Source organism: Xyrauchen texanus, chromosome 24 (genome assembly GCF_025860055.1).
Source record: "Xyrauchen texanus isolate HMW12.3.18 chromosome 24, RBS_HiC_50CHRs, whole genome shotgun sequence".
Lineage (NCBI taxonomy): Eukaryota > Metazoa > Chordata > Actinopteri > Cypriniformes > Catostomidae > Xyrauchen > Xyrauchen texanus.
The window spans coordinates 19,843,447-19,863,358 of NC_068299.1; the positions used below are offsets into that span (position 1 = coordinate 19,843,447).

General features: G+C 42.0%; 1 protein-coding gene across 2 annotated transcripts in view; it reads left to right on the forward strand.

The window, feature by feature from the left end:
* Positions 1 to 318: 318 nt before the first annotated feature.
* Positions 319 to 19,912, forward strand: part of LOC127618174 (vinculin-like) — a 77,744-nt gene continuing 58,150 nt past the window's right edge. For both annotated transcript variants that reach the window (XM_052090470.1, XM_052090471.1), the window contains exon 1: positions 319 to 660. In XM_052090470.1, coding sequence (XP_051946430.1) covers positions 493 to 660 — 168 coding nt within the window. In that variant the 5' untranslated portion in view covers positions 319 to 492. The remainder of the gene's footprint in view (positions 661 to 19,912) is intronic.

Genomic DNA, 19,912 nt, shown 5'->3' on the forward strand with positions numbered 1-19,912 from the left:
TTACTTTGTAGCCGTTTAACTCACACCATTGACTATAGTTTAGTCATATACAAATAATACATGGAATCCTCACTTGGTCATTCCAGTTCGACGCATTCCATTTTTGGCTTTTGAATGCATGACGTAGTGAGGGAAGCTCTGGCGCTCTTCTCAAGGCAGGGTGGGGCGGAGGAGAGTGGATATAGCGTCAATGTGCACCAATCACATCCTCAGGCTGGCGTGAAAACCTTTATGCTGATTGGTTGACGAGCACTGATTCTTTTAAGTCGTGCTTTCGCTCTCACTCACCGGGCACCTTGGTTTGGTTATCCACAGAAGGCGTCGACCGATGAGGATTTCTCTGCATGAGTGGAATAGGCTTGGGAATAGACGTTTGGCTCGCGGTGCAGTTGAAAGAAATAACGGTGGAGGGGGAAACGCAGGACTAAGTCATTGCTTGGAGTGAGCACGTGCGTTTTTTCTCACTTGGGTTGAGAATATTTAGATTATAGGATGCCGGTTTTCCATACCAAGACGATAGAGAGTATCCTGGAGCCAGTGGCTCAGCAGATATCCCACTTGGTTATCATGCACGAGGAGGGCGAAGTTGATGGGAAAGCGATCCCAGATCTCACGAGCCCTGTGGCGGCAGTGCAAGCGGCTGTCAGCAACCTTGTGCGGGTGAGAGTCTGTCCAGTCCCGTGCGTGCTGTCATCCGAACAGCATCTGTTGTTTTATTCTGTGCATCTATTGTGTTTTTTTGTTTGTTTGTTTTTTTTGTCTTCATGAAGGCATTTTATTTTGTTAAAGTAAACTTTCCACTACCATAGTTAACACAGCTATACTTTAAAATAATTAAATATTTGTAATTTTTGAAAAAGTAAAAAAAAGTTTAAGTCATTTAGTTTAATTTAATTTTGCATTATGAGATTGATGGTAACTAGGGTATTTTGCCAAACAATTATGGTTTATCATGGTACAGTAATTTTCGGGGTCGTGGTCAAAATGTAGGCAATAGCAAGTGTATAAGTTTAGTGGGGTGGGGGTAGGGGGATTTGGGGTGTTTTTTTTTATTTGTAGGAATTGAACATGTCAACTAAGTAAATTGACCATATTTGTTTTTGTATTTTTAGAATTACACCCAACTAACAGTTTCGTTGTTAAAAACAAAACCTAAAAAGTACATATTTAGAACGTTACGAGCACCACCATTAACTAATGTTGGGGGGAGTGTTCAGTGTTTGCTCTGCTGGGCACCTATATCACTTTCTCAGGTTCTGGCTGAATGACATAGTAATCTACTCGTTGTTGACCATATGCTCATGATGGAACAATGAGGTGACAGAGGTTATTTCAGAGCAAGTGGTAGCTCGGTGACTCTGCCAGGGAAGTGTCAGGCAGTGTAAGATGTGGAGGATCTGGCACTGTTTGGAAAGGGAGATGACAACAGAGAAATTCTGATTTTTTTTTTGTAAAGTGAATTCTCTGGTAAAGTGTACTTACCTGCTGCTAAAATGTATATCACACACACTGCAAAATAGCGTGTGTTCATCAAGGTGTGTTGTAAACAACTGTATGCAACAGCTGACAATGAGCAAAGTTGAATGATTATAAGTTGAGGACACCTGTAAGAGCAGCAGGGCATTGTAGTTAAAAACATGCTATAAACCTTCCTATATTTGCCAGTATCTGAAGTTTAAACAATAGCTAAATGTTTTGTTGTGTGATGGAGACAGTTTATTGAAAAAGTGAACTGGTAGGAAGCATTTGATTGCTAGATCATGAAGATAAAGTGAGTGTGGAGTTGGATACAGTACGGTCTTTGTAGGTGGGCTGTGTTCTCCGTACAAGGAGCTCATCTGTTTAGAAAAGGACTTTTAAGTTTCCTTGTTGTTTCCAGGAAACATCAAAAACAGAATCATCAATCCCAGAAACTTCAAGGCTATTGTACCATTATTTTCCAGTGTACCCACAGCAACCAGACAGAATGTTGCTGGCATGTTCTCTTTCTTCTCTGCTCACAGTAAGGCAGTCTCGGCATACAATTTGAAGAGAGTCGACAACAACAATCTGTTGTTAAAGCCTAATTTAACCAAAGAATCAGAAAATGTAGTGTTATTGCATGCTTTAATTTGTATTAAAAGCTTTTTTAACTGCTAGTGTAATGCCTCCATGTTAACATTTCATTCCTCATATTGAGAGACAAATATGTTTTGTTTATTTTCTTCAGTTTTGGTCTTGGCACATTTCATATATATTTTTTGTTCATTTAATTCATGGGGTTTTATAATAATCCTGGAATAGTGCAAAATAAATATTACTTGTACATTACTTTTTATCCTCATTTTCCATTTATATTTAATGTACATGTAGATTTCACTCATTCATTCATAGAATGTATCACTTTACTGAAATTCTCAGAATTATTATTATTTTTTTTTAGAATTGTTAAATTTTAAATAGTTTTAAAAAGAAAAGGAAAAACTAACACATTGTTCTTTTTTATTCTGTTCTATTCTTGAATATGTGTTCTGAGTGATTTTACACCCTTTTGAGCTTGACCTGCTCTTGAATGTTGTGAGGGCAAAACTTTGCACTACTGAAGTACGGTCACTATTAGCCTAATTGCTTCTTGTTTGTTCATAACAAGGTAATTAACTCCCAGCTGCTATTAAGTAATGTGAGAAGAATCCTCCTAATGTACATAAGTAAAGTCGCAAATAGGAGTGAGTATTTTGTGCTGGGAAAATATAGATCTTTTGTCTCACAGTGCCTGGCTGGAGGGGGTAGTTCATGGCCCAGGGAAAGTGACTCCCTGCTATCTTGAGGAAGTCTAAGGTATCAGTGTCTTCACTTGTAACACACCCCAGAGGACCCCGACCCCCTCATATGTAGCACCTGTTACTGCAGATGTGTCCTAACATATCAGCTAAGCCTTGAAATCAAGGCTGAGTCAAGAGGTTTTAAATCTCTTTTCTCTACGAAGACTGTGCTGTATTTTAGAGACTGTTACTGTCAAAATTCTCTTGGGCACTCTGGAATGGTGGAAAGAGATTATTGTTATTAGATAGTGGCCTTAAGTGTTATTGACGTACAGTATTAACCCTAAAAAGGGCAGGAATATAAAGGTACCCCTGAAAACTAATTTATTGCCATTTTTCAACACGGGAGGGCCCAAAGATTTCCAATATTTTTCTAAAATAGTGCTTTTATTTTTTCATTTATAGCATGTAGAAATCATAAAAATAACATTGAAAATATAAGATTGTTTGCCTCAAGGTCAGCTGCCCTATCATAAAATGCTGTCTTTTTACTTTTAGATAAAGATTGTGAGTTGAGTTAATTGTGGGCACTTACAGGAACCCCTTTTCATTTGACACTTAAATGTTTGTATCCCCCAGGATGCAAAAACCTTTTAAGGGTTAAGATTATTTAAATAATTATAAGTTTCATTAGTTAAAGCTTTGCAGAATATTAGATGTGAAGTAGATAGATACAAGCGATGAAGATACAAAATCAATCATACTTTGTTTTGGTCTGTAACTTGAACCATTTTTGTTATGTATATCTTTATCTGGACATGTCCCCCTAAATGTCTATTGTGGTTATGACCCTTGTGGAAGGAACAGAATGATGTCAGTGAGGAACAGCAAACTAGAACCATAGATCTATGCTGAAAACTTCTCAGTTCATTTTCTCTCTTCTGTGAATACTTTTTATGGAACTTATTGAGAAGAGAAACCACCTGACAGCAGGGGTCTAGCACTGAGGGGAGTCTTCATGTCTGTCTGTCTTTTCTGCCAAGTCTGTGTGCAACTGGTCAGAATCGAGTGTCGCATAGATGGGATACAGTGGAAGTGAGCCATTGCAATATCCTCCCAATACATTTGTAAATACATTTGTGTTTATGTCATCCATGGCCAAGCTCTCAGATTGACTTTCAGTCGGTAGTGCAAAACTATATCTGAACTGCTGCTGTTGCTAGCATCCAGGGCTGGACTGGTAATCTGGCATACCGGGCATTTTCCCGGTGGGCCGCCGCACTTTGGGGCCGTTCAGGGGCGGACTGGCCATTGGGAGAACTGAGCGGGCCAGTGGGTTGGCCACAAAATGGTCCGAATGGGCCGCTTTAAGCTAAAATGAGCCGCGTTATGCAGAACTGACCACAAAACGGTGCCACGATATGCAGAAAAGGTCAGCGAACACCCCCGCTCCTCTGCCCCATCTCCGCTTCCTCGAGCACGCACACATGCACTCCGCGAGCGTGCTCGCTTCCCGCTCCCTCGCTCCACCCCCTTGAGCTCGTACGCTCTTTTTCCTCCCTCGGGCTTCCACGCCTGGTTTTGCTATTACGAGCTCTCGCTCGTAAACTCTCTCCCCCTTCTGACTCACATGCCTGCTCCCATGAGCCAGAACATTATCACCACCTGCACTCACGCGCTTCCAATCCCCACTCATTGTTTACACCTGCACTCGCCCCTATAAATACACTATCCTTCCGTTTGAATCCCGTTGGTTATTGTATTTAGATTCCCGTGTTTTGCCCCCGCTAGTCTCGTCTAGTTTTGACCCCCCTGTGATTCGTTTCCTCTTAGCTTGCCAGCTCCCCATTCCTCTCGTTCCCCTGTCTCTGTTCCCGCTAGTCTCGTCTTGTTCTTCGCCCTAGTTAGTATATACATCCTGTTTATCCCGGCTTTGACCCCCTTGCTTTCCGTGACCACTCTTTTGCTATTGCCCTATTGTTATATCCTGATTCCCCGGCTCTCGACTCTACGCTTTCCCTGACCATTCTCCCGCTGGATTTTCCTTATTGTACCTTCGCCTGCTTTTTATTTAATAAAGCAGTTCATTGACTTACACTGTGACTGTCTTGTCTTGTGTGTGTGTGTGTTCTGGTCACAGAATAACCAACCTCACCGCAGACAGTCACAATGTTTCACGCGGAGGATTCGCGCAGCTCAATAGAGCGGATTGTCGCGGCGCGTTCTGTGCGCGGATTTGCAGCTGGGAGTGATGACCACGCGCTCACGGCCCAGGGGCAGCAGGTATGCGCTATTTCTGATTTATTTCACCCGGTTTCACCTGTGTCTGCCCCTGAGCCCGTTTATGCGTCCTATGCATGTCCGAGCACCGTGAGCTCTCCACCCCCGGAGAGGTTTTTCGGCTCTTCAGACGCTGACCAAGGGGTTTTTATGCGAGGCAGCGGTTGTGTAACCCATAACCCCGCCCTCGACATTAAGGAGCCAGCGGCCGACTCTTGGGGTTGCGTCAGGGGAGTCAACCCTTGGAGGTTTTTGTTATGGATTTTTGTGCCCTGGCGTACCAGGTGAATTTTGATGAGGTGGCTCTGGAAGACATTTTTCAATGTGGACTGAATGAGCCAACCTCATCATTAATGCCTGGTGGTCGCTGCTCCCTTAACCTGGCTCAGTTTATTGACCTCGCCCTACTGTACGCTGGTTCCTCGTTTACCGTGGGGGAGGCAGAAACTGAACCAGCGTTCCATACCACGGCCCCCGTCTTGAAGCCTACCACGGCCCCCGTCTTGAAGCCAACCACGGCCCCCGTCTTGAAGCCAACCACGGCCCTAGTCCCGAAGCCTGTAACGGCCCCAGTCTCGAAGCCTGGCACGGCCAGCGAGTCAACGCCCATGCCTGCCACGGCCAGAGAGCCAGCGCCCATGCCCGCCACGGCCAATGAGCCAGCGCCCATGCCCGCCAAGGCCAACGAGCCAGCGCCCATGCCCGCCACGGCCAACGAGCCAGTGCCCATGTCCGCCACGGTCAGCGAGCCAGCGCCTGTAGCCTCGACCGCCCCAGAGCCAGCGCCTGTAACCTCGACCGTCCCCATGGCCACATCCCCTGTTGGCCGAAGACGTCAGAGAAGGAAGAGGGCCCCTTCTCCCCAGTCTCGTCTTGTGCTCAAGACCGCAGAGGTTCCCCCAGAGTCTTCCACGGCTCTGCCGGGTTCTGCTCCGCCCCCAGAGTCTTCCACGGCTCTACCGGGTTCTGCTCCGGCCCCAGAGTCTTCCACGGCTCTGCCGGGTTCTGCTCCGCCCCCAGAGTCTTCCACGGCTCTGCCGGGTTCTGCTCCGCCCTCAGAGTCTTCCACGGCTCTGCAGACCTCTGCTCCTCCCTCAGAGTCTTCCACGGCTCTGCAGACCTCTGCTCCGCCCTCAGAGTCTTCCACGGCTCTGTCAGCCTCTGCTCGCCCCTCAGAGCCCTCCCGGGCTCCGCCGCACGAGTCTCTCAGGGCTCCCCCTCTCGAGCCTCCCAGGGCTCCTCCTCTCGAGCCTCCCAGGGCTCCTCCTCTCGATCCTCCAAGGGTCCCTCCTCTCGAGCCTCCCAGGGCTCCTCCTCTCGAGCCTCCCAGGGCTCCTCCTCTCGAGCCTCCTAGGGCTCCTCCTCACGAGCCTCCCAGAGCTCTACCCCTCAAGTCCCTTAGGGCTCCCCCTCCTTCCAAGCCTCTCACGGCTTCGCCTCTCGAGTCTTTCAGGGCTCCATCCCTCGAGTCTTTCATGGCTCCACCCCTCAAGCCTCTCACGGCTTCGCCTCTCGAGTCTTTCAGGGCTCCACCCCTCGAGTCTTTCATGGCTCCACCCCTCAAGCCTCTCACGGCTTTGCCTCTCGAGTCTCTCAGGGCTCCTCCACCTCTCAGGGCTCCACCTCCCCTCGAGTCTTTCATGGCTCCACCCCTCAAGCCTCTCACGGCTTTGTCTCTCGAGTCTCTCAGGGCTCCTCCTCCCCTCGAGCCTCTCAGGGCTCCGCCCCTCGAGTCTTTCATGGCTCCACCCCTCAAGCCTCTCACGGCTTCGCCTTCCGAGCCTCCTACGGCTCCCCCTCCAGAGCCTCCTATGGCTCCACCTCCCGAGCCTCCTACGGCTCTGCTCCCTAAGACTTCAGAGCCTTCTAGAGCTTCGCCTCCCGAGCCTCCTGCGGCTCCGCCTCCCAAGCCTCCTACGGTTCTACCCCCCCGAGACTACAGAGCCTGCCAGGCCGTCGCCTCGGAAACCTCCCATGACGTCACCTCCCTTGGCTCCACCTCCAGGGCCTTCCAGGCCTTCGCCCCTAAAGCCTCCCTTGGCTCCACCTCCAGAGCCTTCCAGGCCTTCGCCCCTAAAGCCTCCTTCGGCTCCACCTCCAGAGCCTTCCAGGCCTTCGCCCCTAAAGCCTCCTTCGGCTCCACCTCCAGAGCCTTCCAGGCCTTCGCCCCTAAAGCCTCCTTCGGCTCCACCTCCAGAGCCTTCCAGAACCCCACCTCCAGAGCTGCTTACGGTGCCGCCTCTGACGGCTCCGCCTTTCACGGCTCAGCACGGACCTCCTGACCCTCTCCCTGTCCTGTGGCCTCTTCCCTGGCCTCCGGACCTTGCCTTGAACTGCCCATTGACCCCCATGGACTGTTTTATTTCCCTTTTGTACCTTCTATCCCCCTTGGACTGCCCTCATATTGTTTGTGTGTTTTGTGGGTTTTCTGTTCCCTCGAGCTTACACACTCGTTCTGCCCCCGCGAGCTCACACGCTCGTTCTGCCCCCCGCGAGCTCACACGCTCGTTCTGTTCCCTCGAGCTCACACGCTCGTTCTGCCCCCGCGAGCTCACACGCTCGTTCTGCCCCCCGCGAGCTCACACGCTCGTTCTGCCCCCCGCGAGCTCACACGCTCGTTCTGTTCCCTCGAGCTTAGCAGCCGAGCACGGCCGTCAGGAGCCGTCCATTATAGAGGGGGGAGTACTGTCACGAACCCCGCTCCTCTGCCCCATCTCCGCTTCCTCGAGCACGCACACATGCACTCCGCGAGCGTGCTCGCTTCCTGCTCCCTCGCTCCTCCCCCTTGAGCTCATACGCTCTTTTTCCTCCCTCGGGCTTCCACGCCTGGTTTTGCTATTACGAGCTCTCGCTCGTAAACTCTCTCCCCCTTCTGACTCACATGCCTGCTCCCATGAGCCAGAACATTATCACCACCCGCACTCACGCGCTTCCAATCCCCACTCATTGTTTACACCTGCACTCGCCCCTATAAATACACTATCCTTCCGTTTGAATCCCGTTGGTTATTGTATTTAGATTCCCGTGTTTTGCCCCCGCTAGTCTCGTCTAGTTTTGACCCCCCTGTGATTCGTTTCTTCTTAGCTTGCCAGCTCCCCATTCCTCTCGTTCCCCTGTCTCTGTTCCCGCTAGTCTCGTCTTGTTCTTCGCCCTAGTTAGTCTATACATCCTGTTTATCCCGGCTTTGACCCCCTTGCTTTCTGTGACCACTCTTTTGCTATTGCCCTATTGTTATATCCTGATTCCCCGGCTCTCGACTCTACGCTTTCCCTGACCATTCTCCTGCTGGATTTTCCTTATTGTACCTTCGCCTGCTTTTTATTTAATAAAGCAGTTCATTGACTTACACTGTGACTGTCTTGTCTTGTGTGTGTGTGTGTTCTGGTCACATGTGCGTTTTGTTTACTTTCACACCTATCATGTCTACAAAGGCAGATTATGACTTTATAAACACTTATTTTTCACAGTATTTCTCACATTCTGCTATGTTAGTATATCAAAACACTTTTACTTCAACACAATTTGAAAAACAATACATTTTAATGCTTGTATTACAGACTCGCTTACATTTACACATCATTCCAATGTAATTAGCTTTCGCATTCACTATCCTGATTGTTTGACTTTGGAATCTGAAGTAACAGGTACGAGACCAGTCAAGCATGCAAGCTGGCATGAGAGTTGCAAGCTGACAGCTGAGAGTGTCATAGAAGAGACACGAGATGACGCGGTTGCTTCAGAAAATTTTCTTTTCATTTCTTGTCTTGTTTTTTGACACGGTTAGGTTTAGCCATTGGTTTAGTTTAAGGATGTCTGTTTTGTTTACCTCTCATTTGATTTAACACTATTGGTGAGGTTCAGGTTAAAATATAAGGTTAGACAGGTAAGATTTACTCATTAAAACTTTTGTACACTTTGCAGCAAAGTGTACAAAAAAGCACTTAAATTAATTTTGCTAAATGTTGCCATGGTCATGTAATGTTCATGAGACCAGACTGGAGTAAAGTGACCTAGTTACCCTTAAATTCGAAGCCAGACTCCAGTACTTCAGGGTAATGTTTTCATCTGTAGTCACTACTTGCAAGGAAAACTCCCTCAGAAATAATACCGCTGTGTATGAAGAGGTGATGCCTTTTAAAAGGCATTAAACTTAAGTTAATCCCATTCATTTTCATAGAACTTCCACTGAATCATTGTAAGACCCACAGTGATGACATAAGCAAACAATTGTCTGCAGTTCGGATACCCTAGCTCCAATAATCCCTCAAGCACTTTAAACAGGCATATTCCTTTTAAAGCAAGTCTCTACGCCGTAAAGATTTTACAAAATAATTCCTGCCCTGACTACAGAAAATACATTCTGGAAGGTTCCCTGTCCTGAATTAATGTTTCAGACTGTTTTCCACGATATACAGTTAGATGGTACTCTAAACAGAGATGTAACAGATGTCTGTGATTCTACCTGTAAAACACAATGAAATAAAAATGTGGGTTTTGTGGCTTATATTCCATATTTATTAGCTTCTAAGCAATGGACCAATATATTGGTCTATTTGATGACTCATCCTGCAATATACAGATTTTTGTCTAATCAGATGCTGTCTAGAATGAGAAAGTCCCCCCCCAAATACTCACCACCTGTAACTGACTAGCAAGAAACAAATATTGGTTTATTACTATAATTTAACTAAAGCCTATTTGCTATTTTCTTATAGGGAATACAACACAGGAAAAAAACTGTGCTCATCAAGACATTTTATGGCATCTTGAATAGTGTGGCAGACAGTGAACATCAAGCATAACGCTTTTCATTTCGAATATCTCTGAAAATATTATTTGTGCTTTTCACACTCATTTTTCTCACAAAATATTTTTGACCACTTTCAAATAATTCATAATAACACCACAGAATGGATTGCAAAACATTTAGCTAAAGTGTCAACCGTTCTCCACAACTTTTAAACAGACATTTGAATGAAATTACTTCTAAACAACTCAACATAAGTACCAGGCAGTTGGTCTGAGGAAGTGAGATCCTACAACATTCCAGTTGCACTTTAAATGTGTTGTTAAGTTAGTAAGCTGGACTAAATGTAGTTGTCCACATTGCACAAGTTCTCCAAGTCTGGCCTCTTCAGGCCTTGTACTTGATATCTGACCAACCCAATCTCATGAAAATTCATACATAATTTACGAGTTCACTATTTTGTATGGTCTTGCACGATGTTGTTTGCATAAACTTGTACGACTTCATCACATGCAAATTCCCGGATGTGTACTGCAGAAGTAAGCGCGAGTTCCGTGCACGAGGAGTTAAGGACATGCTTATTAATATTATGCCCTTATCTAAACTTAACCAATCATTAGAGTGTGTAAACATGATAAGAAGCTGTTGTGTGTGACAGAAGCATGTAATTGTCGTGTTTTAGATGGAAACTTCAAGTCAATTCAATTTTATTTGTATAGCGCCTTTCACAACACACATCGTTTAAAAGCAGCTTAACAGAAGATCAGCATTAACAGAAGATAAAACTGTAATGTCTATAATGTTGATGAATCATCATTGTGTAGTTAGATAAAATACGATTCTTAATCGTGTTTAAAAATAATTAAATAATAATTGTATTAATAACCCCAGTGAGCAAGCTGAAGAACACAACTGAAGAACAAGAACACTGGAACACAAACTCCATAAGATCTTGATTAATGGAGAAAAATAACCTTGGGAGAAACCAGACTAACTGTGGTGGCCAGTTCCCCTTTGGCTAACATCATGAATATAATGTAAATATTACTTATGTATAGTTAAAATCATGGTTTAAAATGATTAAACTAAGTAAGTGTTAAGGGGCAGTGTTTAAACATCGATTGTGTTTGAACTGTAAGATTAATGACCAATGTCTTTGAAGTCCATCCTTGATTAATTGCAGAAGTTCACATAGATGCAATTGTCCTTGTTAATTGGCTGATGAAGGCTTTTGTTGGCAATAGTTAGTCTATGCATTCCATTTCAAGATCGTAGTCCATCAATAGACCGAGGTGAAGCAGGTTGGAGTTGGCATCAGTTCATCCTCTGAAGTCCATCATAATAAACTGAAGTGATGTTTGGCACCGGCTGCATTTAGTCATCATCATTCAGTGACATGTAGCAGTGGAGTCCAACACGAAGCAGGAATGGAGCTGGATCCATCCAGTTCTGGTGACCTCAGGATAGGAGTCCCGGGGTTGAGACATGGAAACAATAAAATAATATTAGCATAGATGCCATTCAATTTATTGCAGAGTTAGAGCTCATGCTCAATGTTTCTGGTTTCTGGTTCCGGCAGACCCAACTAAAGCAGCCTAATTGTGGGTTGGAGGATAAATTAGGTGTATGCCTGGCTAGTCTTTAGTCTAGACTTAAACTGAGAGAGTGTGTCTGCATCTCGAACAGTGTTAGGGAGACTATTCCATAGTTTAGGAGCCAAATATGAAAAGGATCTACCTCCTTTTGTGGATTTTGATATTCTAGGAACTATTAACAGGCCAGAATTTTGCGATCTTAACGATGAAAACGATGTCCAGCGGCGTCATTGGCTGTAGTAAAAGTCATTGGAATTCAAATGAGTGCAGTCACACTATATCATACGAATTAGCTAAATTTAGAAAAGTCATATGAATCCTGATGATTTTGCCGTGAGAGTGTGTTGTATCTGACAGTGGCCCCAACTGACTCATGACTCTGGAGCAGCTGCTGACCTGGACTGCTCTCTCAGAATCCATTATCACTGCACTAATGCACACAACCTTAGATCAAACAGCCTTTTAGCGGGGCTACAACTGTTATAAGCACTCTCACAATCAATGTATCACTGCCTCTTTATCTTGTCTTTCTGTTACTCATGTTCTTTGTTCGTCTACAAAAAAACATAAAAAAATTTGTTTAGAGAATGTTCACCCAAAAATGGAAATTGTGTCATCATTTACACATCCAGATTTTGTTCCAAACCCATATGACTTTCTTTCCTCTGGCAGATTGACAGCCTCATTTCACATTATATGGAAAAAGAGATGCAATGAAAGTGTACAGTGACTAAGGGCGTTTTCACACCTGGCTAGTGTGGAGCATTTGTTTCTGAACCTGTGGCTATCGTTCCCTTGATTTGGTATGTTTAGGTATATGTGAACACGGTAATCACACTCTGATCTGCTCCAAAACAATCAGTGGTCTCGGACCAATTGCAAATGAACCCTGGAGCAGTTTGCTTGTGTTGAGAATGCAATTCGATCCAACTGACCAACGAAACAAACAACATCCTTATAAAAACCATGAACATACCTGATGGATCTTTGGAAAAGACATCTGTAGGTCAGCTTGTCACTGTAATTCATCATCAACCAGACATAGGATTTAGACATAGAGAGTAGTATATAGCCTAGATATAATTACACATTTAAAAGTTTGCATGAGTAGTATATAATTCCAGATGTACAGTAATTTTAGTACGAGATTGCTTCTCTCTTTCGGATAGAGGCAGGACACTGGTGTAGGATGGCATCAGCAACTTTTTGACAGAAATAAAATTTTCACTTGGCTTCAATCTGCTGTTTGTGTGTGTGGGTGCGAGAGAACTCCATGAGAAAAGGCACTTTTCAGTGCAGAAATAATGCAAAAGCTAAACTAATGATGAATAAATATAACCGTGATGGAAATTTGACAACCATATCCATCCGACTGACGGATGTTGCTTTGCATAAGCCTGACATAAACATGCTTGAACAATTGTTATATCCTGTATATCAATGGATGAGCTAAATCCTGGAACAGCAAACAAAAATTCTGACCAATGAGGGGACAGTTTACACACATTTGACTTTTATTGACACAGTTTTGATCCGTTTTGAAATGTTGCCTTGTGAACATCCAAGCAGAATATGCAATGTTGTTAAAATTTTAGCTCCTGTTTTGGAACAAATCATACAAGCTACAGGTCTGAAAATGCCCTAAGGCTAACCTACTACCTTTTGTGTTCCACTGAAAAAAGTAATATGGGTTTGGATTGACATTAGGGTGAGAAATTGATGATAACATTTTTGGTTTTGTTGAACTGTCTCTTTAAACTGCCTTTTCTGAACAGGAACCTTTTATGTAGTGCCAGTTTCTGCAGAGTTTCCTTTTAAATTAGTTGTGAGTCTTTGAGGAGGTTAAGGGAATCAATTGAACATACCTCTGAGAGGTAGCGTAAACAGCTGACAGATGAGAGTGCTGTGACAGAGTAGAAGCCTTGTTATATAAACAGCCACCATGCAGGGAGAATGCAGTTGTACACACTCTGCTTTCAGCTGAGAAAGGAATCTTACCACAGGTGCCCATCACTTTCTCAGAAATTCCCCTCTGCCCACTCACAACAAATAAATGCTGTGTGTATGTGCCCATCACTAAACTAACACACAAATGCACCAGAGGAATGAGGTCACAAGCCACAATGACGGCTTGATGTGAATGAATGTCCCTAAACTATGCTTCTTTATACCACTTGTCACTAGTCTTGTCACTATATTGTGACAACATAATTTATATACAAGTCCCATTCGCATTTTTTCATTTGGTAGATGCTTAATATTTAGTTGAGTAGGGATGAGAATTGTAAGGAATTTAACGGTTCCAGTTCCTTAAAGGGTTTGTTCACCCAAAAATGAAAATTCTCTTATCATTGTCTCACCCTCATGCCATTCCAGATGTGTATGACTTTCTTTCTTTAGCAGAACAAACAAAGATTTTTAAAAGAATATCTCAGCTCTGTAGGTCCATATGATGGAAGAGAATGGTGAACAGACCTTTTGTAGCTCCAAAAATCACATAAAGGAAATGAGACTCCAGTGGTTAAATCTATATCTTCAGAGGTGATATAATAGGTGTGAGTGAGAAACAGATCAAAATTGAAGTCCTTTTTTACTCTAAATCTCCACTTTCACATTTCACATTTACATCTGAAAGTTACATGTTGTGCCTGTTTAGAGAAAAAAAGGATTTAAATATTGTTCTGTTTCTCACCCACACCACAAACACATTGCTTTTTAAGATATGGATTTAACCACTGGATTCATATGGATTACTTTTATGTTTCATTTATGTGATTTTTGGAGCTACAAAGGTCTGATCACCATTCACTTGCATTGTACGGAACAGCAGACCTGAGATATTTTTCTAAAGATCTTCATTTGTGTTTTGCAGAAGAAAGAAAGTCATACACATATGGAATGGCATGAGAGTGAAGTGAACACTGTGAAAATAAACAATAAATAAAAATCCAATAAATAGCTTAAAAAAACATCAGTACTCTGTGTTTAGTATAAGTCAATTGCTGACCATTTAAATAAAGAATAAATAAAAATAAATAAAGAATAAATAAAAATTAATTAAATGCTGACTATTTTAATACTGCCAGTCAATTATTGGCAAGTCAAGCGGTGTTACACCGTATTCTGCTTTACAAGTTCAGGGGAAACTTTCAATTTTGGAAAACTAGTCTTTTAAATATTACATTTATAATGTTTATAATTTTATAATGAAGGGGGTACTAAACTGTTATTTCTGAACAAAACAGTTTGGTGAATACATGTTTAAACATTAGCTTCCACTCATCTGACAAGCAATGAAAGTAGCTACATGGTTAGCTAGTTAGCTATAAGCTTGTTTTTCACGCAGAGTAAAAGATGGACTTTATTTACTTTACAGCATTGCGTCTCACCAACTAGGCAACAACATAGTGTGAAATCAACACTCAACAGACACAATCAACCACCCCACCGTTGTCTGCTGAGCATCAAAAAGATGCTCTGATGTTTACCTTTCAATCTGCTACGTTACTGACTGCGCTAACAAACTATAACTGGCTAACGTAGCAAACAGATGTGATAAACATGAGTGACATGGTTGTCAGGGACAGGTTTAACTGTATAATTAACCAATTAATATCATATACTAATATAAATGAGTTATATTGAAAAGGGAAAATGATGGGGTCATTGTTTATTAACTTTCCAGTATGTATTTCACAAACTAGTTATCAACTTACCGAGAAGGCACCACTTATCTCCACCCTGTCTGCAGACCCACCGTCAGCTCAGAGTCAGAAACAGTGGAGTCGGAGCGTGTTCTGCTGGACAAACTACATTATGACACCAATTCTAAAGCATTGTTTTCTGCATTATATGTTCTGAAAAAAGTTTTTTTTGACTATTGTCAAGATATTATATAATTGTTTTCACCATAATAAGGGGAGCCCCTCTACAGCACATATACATTACTGTACTGTATATTGTTTTGGAAGGTATTACTATTATGTATGGCTATCCATACAAGAATTTGCTTTGATGTCGGAAGTTAATAAAAATGACCTGATATTTTCAATTAGTAGACTAACGATAAGACTGCACATGCCCATAACTTAACAAATATATATGAACTGTTCCAATATGGGTTTCTCTGTTTTCCTTTTGTTTTTTTTTGTAAAGTATTGAACAGCAGCCTACAGTATGTTTATCCTGTTTCTGATTGATTTTTTTTTCTCAGAAAAGTCACTTGTTTCTGTGAATGTTATAAATGTTAAATCAGAAGTGGTCAGAAAGCACCGTGGCACTATTGCTTTATTATGAATTAATGTTCCTCATCTGAAGGTTACATCTGAGTGTTGGTGCAGAAACCAATTGCAATGATTCAGTACTTTGTTGCTATAAATCCATATTTGCTGCACTGGTTCTTTGATGTTCAATGGTTTTTAATACTTGCTGGTACTTAGCAAAGGTGTCAGTGGATCCTTATCATTGCTTCTTGCCCCTCAGATGGCCTTATAGACCCGGTACTCTGGGCTAAGAATAACCAATGTGGTTGTAGGTTCAGTATTTTAGGAGAAGTGTGAGGTGGAGGCCCCTCTGGGAAGATTGACTCTCCTTGTAGTGCATTTGAATATAACAGCTCCATTTGGATATATCAGCTGCCAAAGGAAGTTAATAAGCTTTGGATATAGTGGAAAGGTAGGCTACATGATGATTATCCAGAACTGCAATTAAATTACCTCACTGGGGCTTTTTTTTTAATCTGTTGAATACATCTGCCAAACAAGCCATGCAGCATTCTTCCCTCAGTCAGCTGAAAACACACTGCACTGGGCTGATGTTTGTGACTGGCTGTTGCATACCTCCACTCACTTACTCGCTGACAGAGCTACGTGTTCGATGTGTGTGTGTGCATATGTGCATGGCCCTCTTCAACATCCCCTACTGGGTTAGGGTTAAAGTCTCTCTGATCTCTGGTCCCACTTTAGCCCAGCATTTAACCCAGTTAGCCTGATTTATGAGTCGCCTTCACCCATTTGAGGCCAATGAAAGATTGCGGTCAAAACTGCACTGCAAAAGTGTCATCATACAAATATAACTGCATGCTATGCACATGCTAATGCAATCAATGATTCTTAGCAAGTCATCAGCTGTGAATCAATGCTCTATTATGTACTACTTATGTCTGTTTGACCTGTTTATCTAATAATGTCATCCCTCTCTATCTTCACTAGTTTGACCAAACTAAGTTTGGAAATCCAGTGGGGTCCAAAAGTTTCAGACCGCTAATGAAACTAATGAATGCTTCTATTCGTTAAAAAAACCCCATGAATTTCAGAATTTCTCTGTATTTTTATGTCCCCTTTTGCTTTCAAAAAAACACTGTGTGCGCTTCAGTGGAAGGAATGAAATCTGGCCTTTTAAACAAGAGAATTAACTTGGCCATTTTCGCAAATTAGCTTATTTGATTAGTTACCTAATAAATCTTTTTTTTAATCCTAGTTCTTTATCTCCAGGTTTAATTTGATTTTGAATCCCAGGTTTTGAATGTGGTCGGAGACTTTTGGTCCCCACTTTATCCAAGGCTATTGCTTGGATAAGGCGTCCAATCTGAACAGTATTTTACAGTATATTGTTTATAGTTATAAAGCTTTATGGGGGCTTGAAAGTCTTTTACCAATATGATTCAAAGATTTAGGATAAAGAAATAGATTTGACTGCCCTTCTGTAATTACATCATTGGAAAAAAGAGCTGGTGGAAAGTGGCCATATGCTGTGCAAAGATAACAAACTTCTCTCTGTTATGCTGCTATCCTTGCATTAGTGGACTCAAAAGGACACTGTAAAGTCATTCCTGATCCATGGAAAGATAGAGCACATGGCTACAGAAATAGAAAATTGTATTAAAATTGTTAAAATATGTTTTGAATGGCTGTAACCACTATAGACATCCCCTTCAATATTCAGATTAATGGTAAACCAGTATAGGTTTTTCAGTGGCTGACCCTTAAAGGGGTCATGACATAAGGAATCTAGTTTCCCTTGTTCTTTTGATATTTATATATATATATATATATATATATATATATATATATATATATATATATATATATATGGTAACTGTACTATAAAAAGATACTGTAATTTTCAGAACTCAGAACTTTCTTCTCACTGCAAAAAGAGCATTTGTTGAAGCCAAGCTGCCAAAAAAACTTGTGTGACATTGTGATGTCACACTGTGGTAGACATTTGCATCCAGCCTGGTCTCATGAAATTTACATGAACATGACAAAATATTTGCATTTAAAAAATGATGTGCTGTACATCTCATTTTGCTGCAGGTTCTCTGTGAAATGTCCTGCTGCGGGGTGCCAAAAGCAAGTAAAATGGTGACGTTTTCAGATGGTATTTTTGAATTTTAGATTACATTTCCTTTAAAACATACCCTAATATAAATGTTTTGCCTGAACCTAACCAATAGTGTTTTAAAATATATATGAGATGTTTAAAAAAGACATCCTTACCAAAACAATGCCTAAACTTAACCAATAGTGTTTTAAAATATGAGCTGGTCTGCCTATGATGGATGAGAAGAAGAGGTACTTGACAAGCAGATTGAAAAAAGAAAACTGATTTCTCTATAAGATGCAGCAGTGATGAAGATGTTGTTGATTTGCTCAACAAGAAGTAAAACATTCAAGTCACTTCACAAACTATTTAAGTTCACTTGCTTTATGAGATGACTGGCAGTATTATCATATGTAATCCATGTATCTTCTGTTCATTCCATACCCGTTTTGAAATAAAAAAAAATGGAAAACAAAAATCAATGTATCTATTTAATTAGAAATTATTTGCCTTGCTAAGTTATTCACTAAAACAGTGTTTTTTTCCCCTTTTTAAAAATGCATTATGCATTTGGAAAATTAAGTTAGAGAAAAATTACCTTAAAGCTGCTATATGTAAGATTGACAACAAGCCTTTGAAATGGGTACTGCAGTCCAAATTCTAAATATTGGAGAGTTGTCTGCCCTGCCCCAGACTCGAAGCTCATGCGGGTTGCCAGAATGTTGACACAAATTAGCCAACTCGGAATCCGTTAAAAAGGATTTCCGGGCCTTAAGCTGTCTCCATCTTCCAAAGGCATCTCCAATATTTATCCTTGTTTTACTACGCCTCTGGTCATGGTGGTTTTTAGATAGATGGCGATGCTTTTTATGTCGGGTGGAACCTGTTATCTCAGATCCAGTTTGTTTGCTGGCATCCATGGCTGCAGCTTGCAGTGTTGTTTGCCTGCAAACTTTTCAAATCTGGCAACCCAGCGGTGTCGAAATACTATTGGTTAATGGGCAGTGGGCGGGATCACACAGGCCAAAACATAAACAGAAATTCCTGCCCGGAATGGAAACGTCAAAGTAGAATATACTGACTGTAGCATTTTTATCAGAGAAGCCAGTATTTCAATTTGTCCACAGAAGATTGGATAAAGGCTAAATAGGATTGACAAATCCAACCTACTCTATATTCTGCTGTTCCTGTGAGGATCATAGATGCTTTTATATGGCAATTTAAAGGTAATAATTACCGGAGTTTCTCCCTGGTTTTAATCCTGTGCGATAAAGATTATAGCATAGAATATTGAGGTTTGACTTGCTTGTTTTGATTATTGGGGGGAAGGTAACCCCCCCACCCAAGCACTGAAGGTGCACAGCACCTATTGTAATCTGTAGTTTTCCATATTATTAGGGGCCAAGCACCAAAGGCACCAAAGCCAAACACCTATTAGGGAATTCCTATTGAAAGTGATCATCTATGCCCTACTCACTTCAAAGGACAAAGCTCTTGATGTGGGATCTCTAAAGAGAGCATGGTGTTAAAGTTTGAATATACCCTTCACAAAAATTTTGTAAAAGGGCCATTAGGGAAAAAATAAACGTTCTTACTTTTGTTTGGAATGACTCTTCGAGTGGTGTCTCTTCCCCAAAGTGCATTTCAAGGGCATAAAAATGCCTATTGTCAACGTCATTGTCCACTTCTTCACCAATGGGAGTCTATGGCAGCCCTATGAATGCTACATAGGAAAATGATTAAATTTGGCACACTAATTCAGGGCATGAATAGCCTGCATACCAAATTTAGGGTTTCTAGGACATACTCTATAGCGCCACCACCATGTCTTTTGGGGCATATCTTTTGCACCATTTGTCCAAGAGACATAATTGTTTTTTGTCTGAATACTCTCCTCCTGATGATTTAAATGGATCCCTTACATTAAAACTCTTTTATCCATCTTGGATTATGAGGTTTACAGTTTAAACTTTTCACACCCATCAAACAGGGTCTGATTTTCCCAAACAATGTCACAAAATAATCTTCAGACCGAGCTACGGCAAAGTTACGGCATCACAAAATTAAGTCGATGTGAAAATGGATGTGAGGCTATATCTCGGAGATGGTTTGTCATATCAAAATGAAACTTGGTATGCTTCATCATGGCCATGATCTGAGGGTACATGTAGACTTTTGGGCCACCGCCACCTATTTTTTCCAAATTTATATTTTCACACCTTACT